The 13,770-nt window shown below is 39.4% G+C and overlaps 1 protein-coding gene across 1 annotated transcript in view; it reads left to right on the top strand.

Annotated features, from left to right (window-relative positions):
- The window catches only part of CNGA3 (cyclic nucleotide gated channel subunit alpha 3), a 30,371-nt gene that overhangs the window by 10,941 nt on the left and 5,660 nt on the right, over positions 1-13,770 (top strand). The window contains exons 3-6 of the mRNA XM_054271671.1: positions 1,921-2,037; positions 3,504-3,683; positions 11,244-11,351; positions 12,231-12,337. Coding sequence (XP_054127646.1) covers positions 1,921-2,037; positions 3,504-3,683; positions 11,244-11,351; positions 12,231-12,337 — 512 coding nt within the window. The remainder of the gene's footprint in view (positions 1-1,920; positions 2,038-3,503; positions 3,684-11,243; positions 11,352-12,230; positions 12,338-13,770) is intronic.

Below are 13,770 nucleotides of genomic sequence, written 5' to 3'. Positions count from 1 at the left end.
TTACTTAGTTCTTAATAAAGTCTGTGGGTGTTAAATTTATGGTTAATGCTAAGGATGTGCTTAAGCACTTTTCTGCTGTGGAATGAGGTGTCACCAAAAAAAAGCATTCATTGCAACACTTAACAGAAAGAAAGTTTTGCTACTGATCTTTAAAATGCTGTGCTCATTTTTGCTGCAGTGATTCATGTTCCCATAGTCTTACTCTGTAGTGTGTTATAAAGTTGGTTCATTTTGTTAAAACAAAAATCAAAAAAACTTCAAAAATAACAAATTAATCTCAATTTTTAAAACCCAGTCTGTATAGAAACAGCTCAAATAGGAGAGGCAGCCCATCAGCTTATATACACAGGTTGGCTATCTAAAGTTGAAAGTAGGATTCAGCTGTGCCCTGTAGACATCTGGATTTCAATGTCTCTGTGTGAGCAGGTGCCTGCATTCCTGCTGTCCTGAGTGGAGATGTAGTCAGTACTGGTGGTCAGCAGCACCCAGGGAACTGCTCAGCTTACCCTCAAACTCAGAAACTCTCCAGCCTCCTTTGGCTCTCTTGATTATGAGAGGTATTTAGTTGCCTGAAATAGGCATCTAATGCTATTTGAGATACTACAGAGTATTTGAAGCGTTTAGCTGGCACTAGTGGATGTGAGGAGAGAGCTATGTGCTCTAGAGAAGTCCAGTAAAGTATTCTGAGGTGTTACAGATTGTACCAGACTCAATTCTGAAGCAGCTGAATCAAGCCCTGAGATGGCCATTGGTTGTAATGGGAACTTAGATACTTCTTAGGCATTGCCATTAACAATATTAGAATTTATTGCTAAGATCACACAAAATGTACATTACTCGGTAGACGGGAATAAAATACTTAAAGGCAGCCATGGTAGTGCAGTCTAAAACACTAACTAGTCCAGTATCCTTTCTCCAGCAGGTCTGTAGGCAATTTCTCCAGGAAATAGTAAAAAAGGTGGACAAACTCTACTATTCTCTCAGCATTCAGCTCAAGAGAGTTCTTGGGCTGAGTGTGGGCTCTGTGAATCTGGTAATCTGTGATGAATGCCTGTGCCATGAGTTTGTTAATTGTCCCTTAGAAGGACGTTAACTTTGGCAACCACAATATTCTCAGCACTGGCAACATAAACTAGGTTATAAAAATTTTTCAATACTAAATGGTGTTTTGTTAATGGAGAAGAAGTAGAAAACAGTTAACAAGTTGAGAATCCTGGGACTGTCAGGATCTATTTTAGCTTTGTTCTTTGGGTAGAAATAATAATGTTTTAATTCTTTGTTTGTTAGTTTCTGAGCTGTGAGTGCACATAAAATTGAGCTGCTGATTATCCTTTTGTGGGCATTCACAATGCTGCTGCCAACTCTTATGAAGATACTACAAGTATCATTTTTGTCAGTGTTTTCCTGGCATATAGATTAGCAGACCCATATTAGAATTCTTGTTTCCATTACAAGGGGGGAAGAAAGTGATTCTTAATGGATGTAAAAAAGTCTTGTAAAAGTGAATGCTAAAGACTGAAAAACACAGAGAAAACCAAGGAGTACTATAAAAAAATCTGGAGTGAACCCTCATAAAGTCCAGCTTCCAGTGAAATCAGTTTCAAAACTCTGTTTCTGAAAGATGAGGCTAAAATTTAATCTTTTTTTTCCTCAAATAATAATTTTTAAAGTGCTAATAAGTCGTCTTTAGTTTCTGAGCTTGCTGGAATGTATGGCAGAGCCTCCACTGACTTCAGTTCATATTGGAAGGCCCCAGAAGAATAGGAGCCCAGGCTTAGCAACAAGGTTATCAAATGCTGTATTACTAGGGAGAGGGCAATGTGCTGGACTGTTTCCTGATGCAGTGGTGGAGAGAACCAGGTTGGGGAAAGTCTGGTGAAGGCTGCATGGAATTCTTTAAAAAAAAAAATGTTTTTGCAGAGCCCATTCATTGCATGAGGATGCATCTTCAGAACTTCAGGGAGTCATTTCTGTGGAGGGAGGACATGTACCCGAGTCCCAGACGAGCTCCTTCACTGGCAGGGGAGCAATGGCAAGGTAACATAATAACTAATAGAATGTTAACTAACTAATAGAATTTCCAGTATTAATTCAATTTGCTGGAAAAGAATGGTCACAATTTGGAGGTAAAGAAAGAAGAGCCATCACTTTCCAAAGAAAGTGGATGGAGTCCAGCTGAAGAATGTCTCTAAGAAGCAACAGAAGTTGCATTTGACCTTGATTCATCACTTACTAATAGAAGTCTTAGAATCTGAGAGAGGCTGACTAAGCCCAAAGAAATTTTTCAAATATAAAAGAATAAATAATTTTTACGTAACTGTATCTGAAAATACATTGAATGCCTGGGAAATGCATGAAGTGAGGCCAGGCTGTAAAATAAATGGGTAAGTGTTTGGCTCAGGCTGATAGCTGATGCAGTGTTTGTTTCCTATCAAATAAAACATAATTATTGTCTCCTTTTGGTAGATGGCTCTGGAAAAGGAGGAGACAGGGAGTCTTTGTGTTCTGAGTGCAAGAATTTCTCTCACTTTTTAGAATCCAGTTATGTTTATAATGGATTTGGAGCCCTAGTCAGCAAGATTGAAGCTGAACATTGTCTTAAGTTGTTTATATTACTGGGACTTAAGTGAAAACCTGAAGTGGAGGTTCAAAACTTTATTGTGTCTGCTTTGTGTCTGAGACAGTCGAGCTCTGCCTTCAGATACCATTGTTCCACGTAACACAGACCACAGTTTCTTTAAGCACAGTGTATTTCAAAGAGCAAAGAAAAAAATTACTGTAAAACTATTGTAATTTAAAGAGTATTGTTCACATTTCATCATTTTGGATAGTGGAGAATAAACTGGGATTTTCCTGCTTGGTTTTCAGATAATGACATCACCAAATGTAGATGACAAAGTCTTCAAGAAGTTGAGTTTAGATGAGGAAAGATTATAGTTGTGTGTTTTGTGTAAACATAATGCACATGAATATATAAATTCATACTGAGAGCTTCCTTTTTAATCTTTGTTTATAATTTCTTTACCTTTTTTCAGGATAGATTGGATGATGTATGTGTAGCTACAGTTATGTATGCTCTGAATATACAGGGAAGTTTGTGATGTAATGTAAACATGAATGCCTAGCAATTTAAATATTAGGGTAACACAGCGTGACTCTTGAATGGAAATTTTCAAGGATCTAAAAAACCTGCATCTGATGGACTTCACTGAGTATCTCACTTTGTAATGCAAAGGCCCCCACTCAGCAAGAATATTCTGTTGCTCCTGCAGTGGGGATACAGTAGAGTAGGAACTGATGTGTGAGGTATTTTCCTGATCCAGTGCAGAAGGTGATCTACAAAATTGTGGCAAGTGACTGGGTTCATACTGTTACTCCATCAAATTTAATTTCATCACAGGTGGAGGTGTGGAGGAGAATCCTGGCTGGTGTTTGTGGGGATGTTTTAAGGCACCTCCTGTTTCTGCCTGGTTCAGTCCATTTTGTGTGTGTGCTCCATGCAGGCTGTCACGGTTTGTGTTGTCCGTGAGGTCCTGGGCCACAAGGCACTCGCACCGTGAGGACCAAAGGCCTGACTCTTTCCTGGAGCGCATCCGGGGCCCGGAGCTCGTGGAGGTGTCCACCAGGCAGAGCAACATCCGCTCCTTCCTGGGTGCCCGCGAGCGGCCCGGGGCAGCCAGCAGGTAAGAGGACATGTTTGTACTTGAAATGGCTGAGGTTATCATGTTTTCTTGGTGATTAGGATGTAAGTTGTATTTTAAGTAGAGAGTAAGGAGCTTAGCGTGGAAGATGAGCAGAGTATCTAATGCTGCCCAGGAATCTTCACATAACTAAAGTATTGCACTTTCAACAGATTTTCTTCCTCAAACACGCTGTGACCAAAATCTTGAGGTAAAGGATTTTTGGTCATGCAGAGTGATTTCTCAGAACTGGAATTTTACAATATGCAACTTGACATTGCTAAACTGCTCTCTGCTGAGGAGAATGCAATTTCTATCTCAGGATTCTAAGATGTTTCTACTTTTGGCTTTTCAGGATCTTAATGTGCATAATCTGCAAGTGTTGGGAAACTCTAAAGAAGCAGTTGTGCAAAATTGCTTTGTTATATTTACTCAGAAGTCCATCTGATAACATTACAGAAAGCTTCTGAAATGACAAAGTCATTTGGATGCTGACTTCAGTTATTAGCACATACACAGTCTTTGGTATGGAAGGCAGGTTCAGTCTTAATTTTTTTCAGTAAAATGAAAGTGAAACCTTTATGTGTTTACAGTTCTTTGACTTGATGACTTATTATTACTCTATAAATGTATAATACAGTGTTTTAATTTTAACTCCATCTAAAATGGGAAAATGAAATCCCAAGACAAAAGCTGTCTTTCTGTTTGGCCTTAGGCTTTGAAACAGAGACTCCTATATTTTTTTGCATAATTAAAGACTGGTAGGTAAGCAAGTAATTAGTTTCAAAAATCTCAGTAAGCAATTCAGATTAAAGCAAGAACCTTTGAATATCTGTGCATTACACAGGTTGCTTTGATTTGTTGTAGTCCAGCACAGCCTTATTATCTTCACTTGATCTGCTTCTTAGATATTCATCTCAAGAGCACATTTTATTGAATTAGTGAGACTGTTGCCTGATTTCTCAGGTGTCTGGATCAGTAGCATCTGCAGATGGCAAGTAATTAGAGAGAAAAACATTGATCATAGGCCAACAAACCTCTCCATAAGGCTATTTGAAATTAATTTGAGGGCACCCATCCTTGCCTTCTCACTTCTATGCTGTTGGACAGGAACTCTAGTTGTTGGAACATGAAGGCTTAATTCTGCAGCAATGGGTAGGTATGCTCATTACTTATCCACAAGCCTTGACACTGCATCTGTGAAGAGGACTTGAAAGGATTGAAGAAAGCTTGAAATAGTAGCCCAATGAATACAGGGCTAAAAATAGTGAGGTGCATCTTGCCATGCACTAATACGCCTAAGAACTGGCTTCAGACATCAGATGTGGTCACAAATGTGTATGCCAGGCACATGACAGAAAGGATCTGGTGCCTTGAAGCAGTTATGCAAAGGGGCTTATCACAACAGTCAAAATTGACCTTGCTAATCTTATCAGTGCCTATGTGAGAAGCTCGTGAGTCCGTCTGTCGTGTCGGCAAACACGTGCGTGAAGCACCAGCAGCCTTTACTGACACTCTTTAATGTGTTTTATTTAACTTGCTTGCAGTCACTGGCCCTTGGCCAGGTTCAATGTCAACTTCAGCAACAACACTAATGAAGAGTAAGTACTGTTTACTCCAAAGACCTTTCTACTACCAGCACCTTCTCTTTTTCCCTATCCAGCTTAGTAACATTTGTAGTATAAACTCCTTAGTTCTTGCTAAGCCTTTCCTAGGAGCATAGTTTTATTATAGAGAAAGGTCTAGTTTTCTTAGTATGAAAAGCATCCTTTGTGCTCCCTGTGAACTTCTTTTTGTCTGAAGTTACCCCTTCCTCTCAAGGGGTAACTTCACTTGAGAGGAAGGGGTACTTCACTTGAGGAGTGAATTTGACTAAGCATTTAGTCCCTACCTTCTGTAGTTCAGCTGGCTGATTTTACTACATTACCAATTGATGCATTCATTTTTCAGTTTTTAAGTGAGATTCATGTGTAAATTTTCTAATAGTGGTTTCCCTCTTTTAACACACTGGTCCCTTTTTGCAAATCAAGTGTCCCAAAAATTTCAGGTTGTCACATTAGAAGTGGATACTGATGAGGGCACCAAAACCCATTTATATGTCTGTCTTTTAAAAGTGTGTGTTTCAGTTCAGCAGGTGCTGTTGTCTTAGAGAGAGTGACAGGCACCATAATAAGGCTGGTATTGCCACAGTGTCTGACAGAAGCTGTCCTTTTGAGTTTATTTCATATAATTGACAAGCTATTTCACAGTGTTGCACCAAAGAGAAATTTATTAAACAGTGTGTAGAGCTCCTGTAATTTAAAATCACCCAACATCAATGTTTTTTGCTTGTCTTAGACCACAGCAGTCTGAAGACATATCTGCTCTTTAGTATCCAGCAGCAGATATGTTCTCATGCATAATGATAGTAGGTTTTTTTCATTGCTTCCCAGATGAAAACAAAACAAATAAAAGTAATCAGTACATCTTTTGATTGTGTCAGAAAGTAATCAGTACATCTTTTGATTGTGTCAGAAATACTTCTAGAAAACTCTTGGTTTTTTTTTTTCTCCAAATAATTCCATCATAGGCAAGTTTGAACTGTACATTTTAAATGGTGCTGCAAAACCTTTTTGCACATAGCTGCACAAGAGATCTTCCTTCTCCTAAAGCAACTTTTTGGTTTGGTTTGCGTAACTTTTATTCAAAAGGAAAATCTGTGTGCAGTGAACAGTGACAGAAATATGCAGGTTTTTATTCAGACTGATATAAAAGAAGTGCTATAAGCTTGGAGCCAAGCCTGCTAGATGGAGCCCAAAGGACTGGTTAAGACAGAAATACTTCTGCCTTACTATGTTTCTGACAGTGACTCAGGTACCTTGGGCAAAACTTTCATCCTTTCACTGTTTCATTATTTTTAAATGGAGACAAGACCTGTCTGTCTACCTGCCCAACAGTCTGAAACATACTTGATTTGCAAAGTACTTGACAGATGAGAAATGCAAATATTTGAGTCACTCAAAGACTATGACAGTGTTTTTAGAAGGGTGATGAAGTAGATTTCTAAGTCTAAAGCTGCACACAGCTTAAAAACAGCATGGATTCTGCTGTGTTGGGGTCAAAGAGGACAGACACAAACTGTTTTACTAGTTACTGGATTCCAGTTGACTCAGTGTTACTGGTAAAGAAAAAGAAATGTGGACTTTTCGTTATGTTAAAGAGCTAAGTGTGCTGTGTCTTGGGGAACTGTACATGATGCTTTCAAGTCTTTGATTATGGCCAGCCTTTTGCTCTGAGCAACTTCCAGTCAGACTGCAAGTAGATGTGAGTATGATAAATTGGGAGTTACCATAACAGAAAAATAAACAGAGGTAACATGAATGGAAGAAACTCATTTACAAAAGGTACCTGTAGTTGACAGATGAGTTTGTAGGAGAACTCAGGCCAGGGAAAAATAGGTGCTATTTTTAAAAAATAGGGAAAAATTAGATACTCTGTGAAATTAAAGTTTCTTCATTTTTAAAAAATAAAACACAAACTTGGGAGGGAGTTGGAATTGTCAGAATTGTCAAATTGTCCCTCCAAAGTTCACCACCACTGAGACTTTTTGGCTGATTCTCAATCTCAGCCTACTTTTCCCTGCATAACAGGATCCAGAAATGTACAGGCAGCCCTACCCTTTGAAAATTCTACTTATTGGTAATTCTTCCTTTCTGGTGAGAATGCCAGGCATTTGAAGTATTGAGGATCTACATTAATGCTAACAACAGCAACTGAGCATTTCCCTTTAGATCAGACACCGTGCATGGTAATCTGAAGTGAAATCCTTACATGTTTTTTCAACAGGAAGGAGTTTTGGGGGCAGATTGGAAAATGAAGAGGTAAAGTTCTCGACAGTCAGTCCAGAGAAATAAATTCTTGAGAAGCAGTTCCCACTGCTGTGTAGGAATCTTCTTTGGTAAATGAAAAGCTCTTTCTTTGATTTGAGATGCAAGTAGAAATAGAAGATCAGTCAAGCCAAAGGTTCTTTTCCCCTCCAGTTCTGTTCCCTTTTACTGTGTAATTTTGAAGGTGTCAGTGGTGTTGATCAGCTTGGTAGGTATTTCCCTGGATGTGGCAGAGTGTGGGATCTTGGCATTTTTTAGCAAATGAGTCTTGGCTTTTCCAAAGTACACTGTGGTGGTGCATCACTGTGGAAATGTTTAAGTGTAAGGACTGGAACAGGTGCTCATTGCTGATTGGTGAAAGCTGCTACTGTCTTAAAATTGGTGGCTGTCATCTCCTTTGGAGCACTTCTTTCTCCCTGTATCAAGCACTTTCCTAGATGTGACTGCCATTCACAGCACAGAGCTTTCTGTCTGAGCAGTATGAGCTGGTGTGCACAGAAAGCACAAGTCCTGCAAGCAGCACTGTTATACACTCTGTCCTTGCTGTGGGGTGTTGCTGTCATTAAACTAATTTATCCTTTCTTGACACCAGTGCAAAGGGAGCCTCAGACCCACTCTTGGCAGTTCAGAGGAGAAAACAGAGCTCCCATGAGAGCAGGAATCCATGGCTTTCAATCAAACCAGACATTATGTGTGGGGAGTTTTGTGATCCACATACACTGCAGTGTGAGGAACACTCGTAGGCTTTTCTGTCTGGGGGGGATGTTTTCTGCTTCAAGGACTAGAAGTGTTCAAATAAAAAAGAAGGAGATCTTGGATCATGGATTTTCTGCTTGTGCAAGTGAGCACCAATCTTCACAACACATTGCATGATTGATGACCAAGGCATGTAGCAGATCTAGCTTTAGGTATTGTCAGAATCTTGTGAAAGATGTTAACTTCCTGTAGGTTTGAAAAGTATTTGTGGGCCTGTCTGCCTAAGTTAACATATTTCAGGACTCTTATGTTCAGACAAACCTAAGAATGGGGCAATTGAGATCCAGGGCAATTAATGAATTAAAATTTTTCTAGGTTTTAAAGAACCATGAGAGGAGATTCATCCTGATTTTTTATAATTACTATGAAAGCTTCAGACAGTCACATTGAGGTTTTAGCTGTGCAAAGAACGCTGACAGTTTGTTAAACCATTTCACATTCTGTCATCATTTGATAGGTTTCTTTTTAAGAAGCCTGGGTTCTTAAGAGTCAATCAAACTGAAAGCATTTACTTAAAATCAGCCTGGTACACTGATGTCTGAAAAGGTCAAGAAGCTGTGGGTGACTAATGCAGAGAATCAGCCAGCTGGTTACCTGATGTGATGGTGTGGTGGTGTCAGGGTGAGAGATCTCAGCCTGAGAACCCTTTTTTCCAATTGGATCCCTGTCCTATTCTGTCTGGAGTTTAGAATAGTTCCCAAACCTCCACCCTCTCCCTTTACTGTTCAGTAGTGGTAATACTGCTAAGCCTTGCATTATGTTGTACAGCAAAAAGGAAGAAAAGAAAGAGGTAAAAGAGGAGAAAAAAGAGGAAAAGAAGGAAGAGAAAAAAGAGGAAAAGAAAGATGACAAAAAAGATGACAAAAAAGATGATAAAAAAAAGGAAGAGTAAGTATAAAGAATGAATGTGTGATTGTAGCACGTCTCTTACACTACAAAACATGGTATAGCATTTCATTATAATGCTACAATTGTTCTGTAGACTGCAGATTCTTAGTCTGTCAAATCTTTAATACATTTTCCCCTTTGGGAAGGTTTCAGTTGCTCAGCAAAGTTGTATCTTAGAGACCTCTATTTAGGTCTTTGAGAAACAGCTGCCTATGTCAGTAAAAGGGAATTGAGCTACCTCTGGTCACTTTGAACTGAAGATCACTTTTCAATTATGACAACACTTTAGGACAGCAGCCTGCTTTGCAGAGCTGCAGACTTTTCATTGTTCCAGAATTTCCATAATGATTCAGAGCAGATGAACCAAAAGTCTGGTTCATCTTACCATGTAGAAATATCTTACATGAAGAAAATTAAAGATTTGCTAATAAGTTTACTTATTTCACTGACTAGTTATTTAATTACTTAATATAGTGCAGTTCATTGCTAGTGATCACTAAATTTGTTTCTGTTAGTTAAGGGATGGTGTATTTCTGCAACAAAATAAGATAATTTGAATGCTTTTGACATAAATGGATCGTGTTGTTGCTTTGTTCCCCTAAAGCTGACCCAAATACAGTGCAATTTACTATTACCAGTGATTAAAAGTAACAATGATGGCTGATAAAGAGAATGCATTTGAGTGCATTTCACAGTTAAGGAGTATGTTACAGGAATATACTCTAGGTTTATATGTATGTATGTGGTGCTATATAGACATGAGGGCATTCCAAATGGAATCTGATGGATTCCAAGATCTTTATTAATCAAAGCTTTTAATTTTTTTTCCAATTACAAAGCCTTTGTTCTAAACAGTCTCTTTTGTCTTTAATTACTATGTAGTGAAAGTGTGAGCTTTGCAGTAGCCAAGAGTGTTTTAATACATTTTCTCAAAGAAAATTGATGTTTTAATGTGTACAAGGTAGTACTGATGTATAATGGCCATATTTCATGGTCACCAGTTTTGAGGTGGTGATCAGTTTTCTAGAAGAAATGGTTTAAAATCAGTAGTGAAGATAGTAAAGTAAATACATTTTAGAATAAAGCTGCTTCCTTTACTCACATTCCTGGGTATTCAGCTGACAGCAATGGCAATGCCAGAAATACACACAGATTTGAAATAAATTACCATTATATTTTAATATATTTGCATTCTTGGAGATTAGGAAAAGTCCCACAAATACGTATTCAAGCATTGCCTTGCCACATATTCTGCACATTATTATACAGTCCACATATCACAGTTTTACAGTTGAATTAATTTTGCAGCTGTGGACCTCAAATCCACTGATTACAAGCCTAATTGCTCTCTATTCCATATTAACCTTTCTCATGCTGGAGGTGGGCACTTCTGAGCATATCCTGTGCCATTAGCCATGCTGTTCTTCAAATCTTTACATTCCAGGCCTGTATGCTTCCTTTAGCATCACTTCCTTGTTGTGAGGCTGAGCCAGGACTGTGAATGTTTGAAATTTGCCTTTGACAAAGACATATTTCAGCTCTAGTCACACACACTGTATGTGCATATGCACACAGAGTTTCTTACTTGTACAGACATGTATTTGAATACATACATGTTTTACTTGTTCAAATGCGTGCTTATACAGTCATTTCCATAATAGAATTTGCTAAAAATCAATAATTAGCCTGCAAAGGAAGGCTCTTTCTCTAGCAATGAAATGTAACCTTCTAATCTGAGTGACAATAAGAAATATTTAACAATTAAGGGGTTTTTTTTTCAGTGTGGGGCTTAATACAGAAGGCTGTGGGTTTCAGCCTGGGAGATATGAATGTCTGTGTTTTCTTTCCACTCTTACTTTTTCCAAAGCTGTGTCAAACAAAGTAAAGCTTGTCAGATGGGATGCCTGGTATCTCATCTGCACTGCCTGCATGGATACATTCTCTTCTTGGGCAGCTGTGAGTTCATGGTGAAATGAGCAGCCTCAAGAAGAGGGAAATCCAGCAGGTTGCTTTCTTAAATTTCCACAGTAAATCTGCATGTTTTACTTTCCAGGCAGAAAAAGGAGGTATTTGTGATAGATCCTTCAAGCAATCTGTACTACAACTGGCTGACTGTAATTGCAGCACCCGTGTTCTATAACTGGTGTATGCTAGTGTGCAGGTATGGATTGAAGTTAATAACAATTTTACATTTCAATCATTATCTTTCCTATGTAAATCACCCTCTTACCTCCCTGCAGTATCTTTTGAGTGACTTGCCTAGAAGATTTACAGTTCATACCCCATTAGGGATGTATAATATGCCTACCACTGGGAATAGATTGCCAGTGTTTGGTTTTTTTTCCTTTTTGTCTAAAAGCAGGTGGATGTAGCTTGCAGTGAGTGTCCCCACGAGCGCTGGTGTGGCCTTTGTGTGCCACCTGCCGGCTGAGCTGTGTCCTGGCCGCTGCATCCCAGGGCACTGCCAGGGATGAGGGCTTCCCACCTCCCAGGAGAGAACAGAAAGGAGGGATGTGGGCAGTGGTGGGGCCTCTCAAATTCATATAATACATCTTTTGGATGCTCGAAGGCCAGGAAGATGTAACTCAAGTATTTATTTTCCATGGTAGAATATAGAAATCAGTTTCAGTGAAAGTGATGGTGAGCTGAAGAAAGAAAGGGTTTCCTTACACTGTGTAAGATGGTAGGGAGAGATGAGGATGGCTTGCCACTGAGAAACAAATCTTTTATTTGGGAATTATCTTCATGGAGATATGTATCCCATGAAATCTGGTGCACTTTTAATTGGAGGGATATGTGTAATCCTGCATAACTGGGGCATTTATGTGTTTGAGTTTATTCCTGTCCAGAACACCTTTGAATTCTGAAAGATCTTGGTGTCTGTTTGGACATAGCTCTAGTATGCAGATGTCTGCACAGGGAGATATTCTGTAATATTTTGGGAACAGAAATGTGCACTAACATGCTGCTAGGGCATGTAATGCAAGTACTCTGCTTATGCAGTTGGTGTAATTATTTTTTTAAATTTTTGTTTCTTTAGAGCCTGCTTTGATGAGCTACAAATGGACCATATTAAAATGTGGCTGTTCTTGGATTATCTCTCTGACATTATCTATGTTATTGACATGTTTGTCAGGTTCAGAACAGGTGAGTCTTTCTGGGATTTGTTTTCTAATACTGCATGTATTTAAAGGCTGGAAACAAAATTCCCCTGTGGGGTGTTTCCACTGTAATGTCCTGTCAGAGTGCAACAGTGGAGGCTTTTGGAAGATGAGGTGTCTGATCAGCTTGGATTTTTGAAGGCCATACATTCCAACACTTGCTCTTCACTTGTCTCTGAATTCAGTTCTGTCAGTAATAGGCATGCCAGATACTGAGTGCATAGCTGTGTGGGGAAGGGACAATAGGGCACCTGGGGCTGGAAACCAACTGCACCCCACAAATGCTGTTTTCTTTACTAAGCAGTGCAGCATCCTGCTCAGAAGTAGTTATTGAGTTGGTCAAGTGCAAGACCTGGCACCTGTCCCAGCCTTCAGTCTGTGCTCCTATGCCTGGAACAGGCAGTGTGGTCCCTCTGCCACCATCTGCCACCCTCTGTGCTTCCTGCAGGCTCTGCGAGGTCCTGCCAGGGTTTCCCACTGCCTGGTGACGGGACAGGGTTAACCCAGGAACCCATGCTTAGGTCCTGCCTTCCTGGAGGAAGTGTGAGCCCAGAGGATTTGTGAGGGCTGTGCCATGCTATGTGTGAAGTGATTCTCTTCAACTTCTTGTAGTGTTCCTGTAATCCAGCAGGCTGAGATTCCAGCCTTAAAATGGTATCTGTTTTAAACTGAGCAAGGTCATAATATAATATAATATAATATAATATAATATAATATAATATAATATAATATAAGCCTAAGCAATGGCATACAGTGATCCATGTCACCAAGCTACTGAATAGTCCTCAATGCACTTTGGTGCTTGCACTTTGGTCCATGCCAGAGAGCCCCCAGTGTCTGGGGACAGCGAGGAGGACAGCAGAGGTTGGGTGTTTTTGGAGGGGCCTGGGAAAACTTACATGTGAATAGAAGCTGTCATGATAGCTGGTCTGGGGCCACAAAACATCTCCTGTCTCATTCTCTTCACTGGTACAGACACAGCTTCAAAATGTCCCTTCAAAGGGTCCAAAACAACACTGATAATTTAAAAGTGAGAGTAATTTTAGATCTTTCATTTTAACATCTTACCCATTTTTATCTATTTATTTATTTAAAGTTGTGCTGACAGCTTGATGTTAATTATGGCCTATGAGAAGTTGTAAACATAATTACAAGATGGGCTAAAAATGCTCTCATGTGGGAAGCACACAACCCATGGCAAGCCAAATTCTTAAACTTAGCAAGTACTTTGTTCAACAGGAAAGTCAGTTTCAGGTACCAGCCAAAATCACAAGAGTGCTGTATTTGGGGCAGGATGGGCAGGGGTGTTCATCTTCTTTATGCAGTTAAAACGTCAGCTATGCCAACTAAATTTACTTTCTGCAGTTATGTCTGTTAATGTAATGGGAAAGAACAGAGCAGAAATTATGCATGTCCAGG

Source organism: Melozone crissalis, unplaced genomic scaffold (assembly GCF_028551555.1).
Source record: "Melozone crissalis strain CALT ecotype California unplaced genomic scaffold, PUWL_Pcris_2 ptg000013l_1, whole genome shotgun sequence".
NCBI classification, from domain to species: Eukaryota; Metazoa; Chordata; class Aves; order Passeriformes; family Passerellidae; genus Melozone; species Melozone crissalis.
Note: the sequence above shows the minus strand (reverse complement) of the source record. Positions and strands in the feature narration are given on the sequence as shown.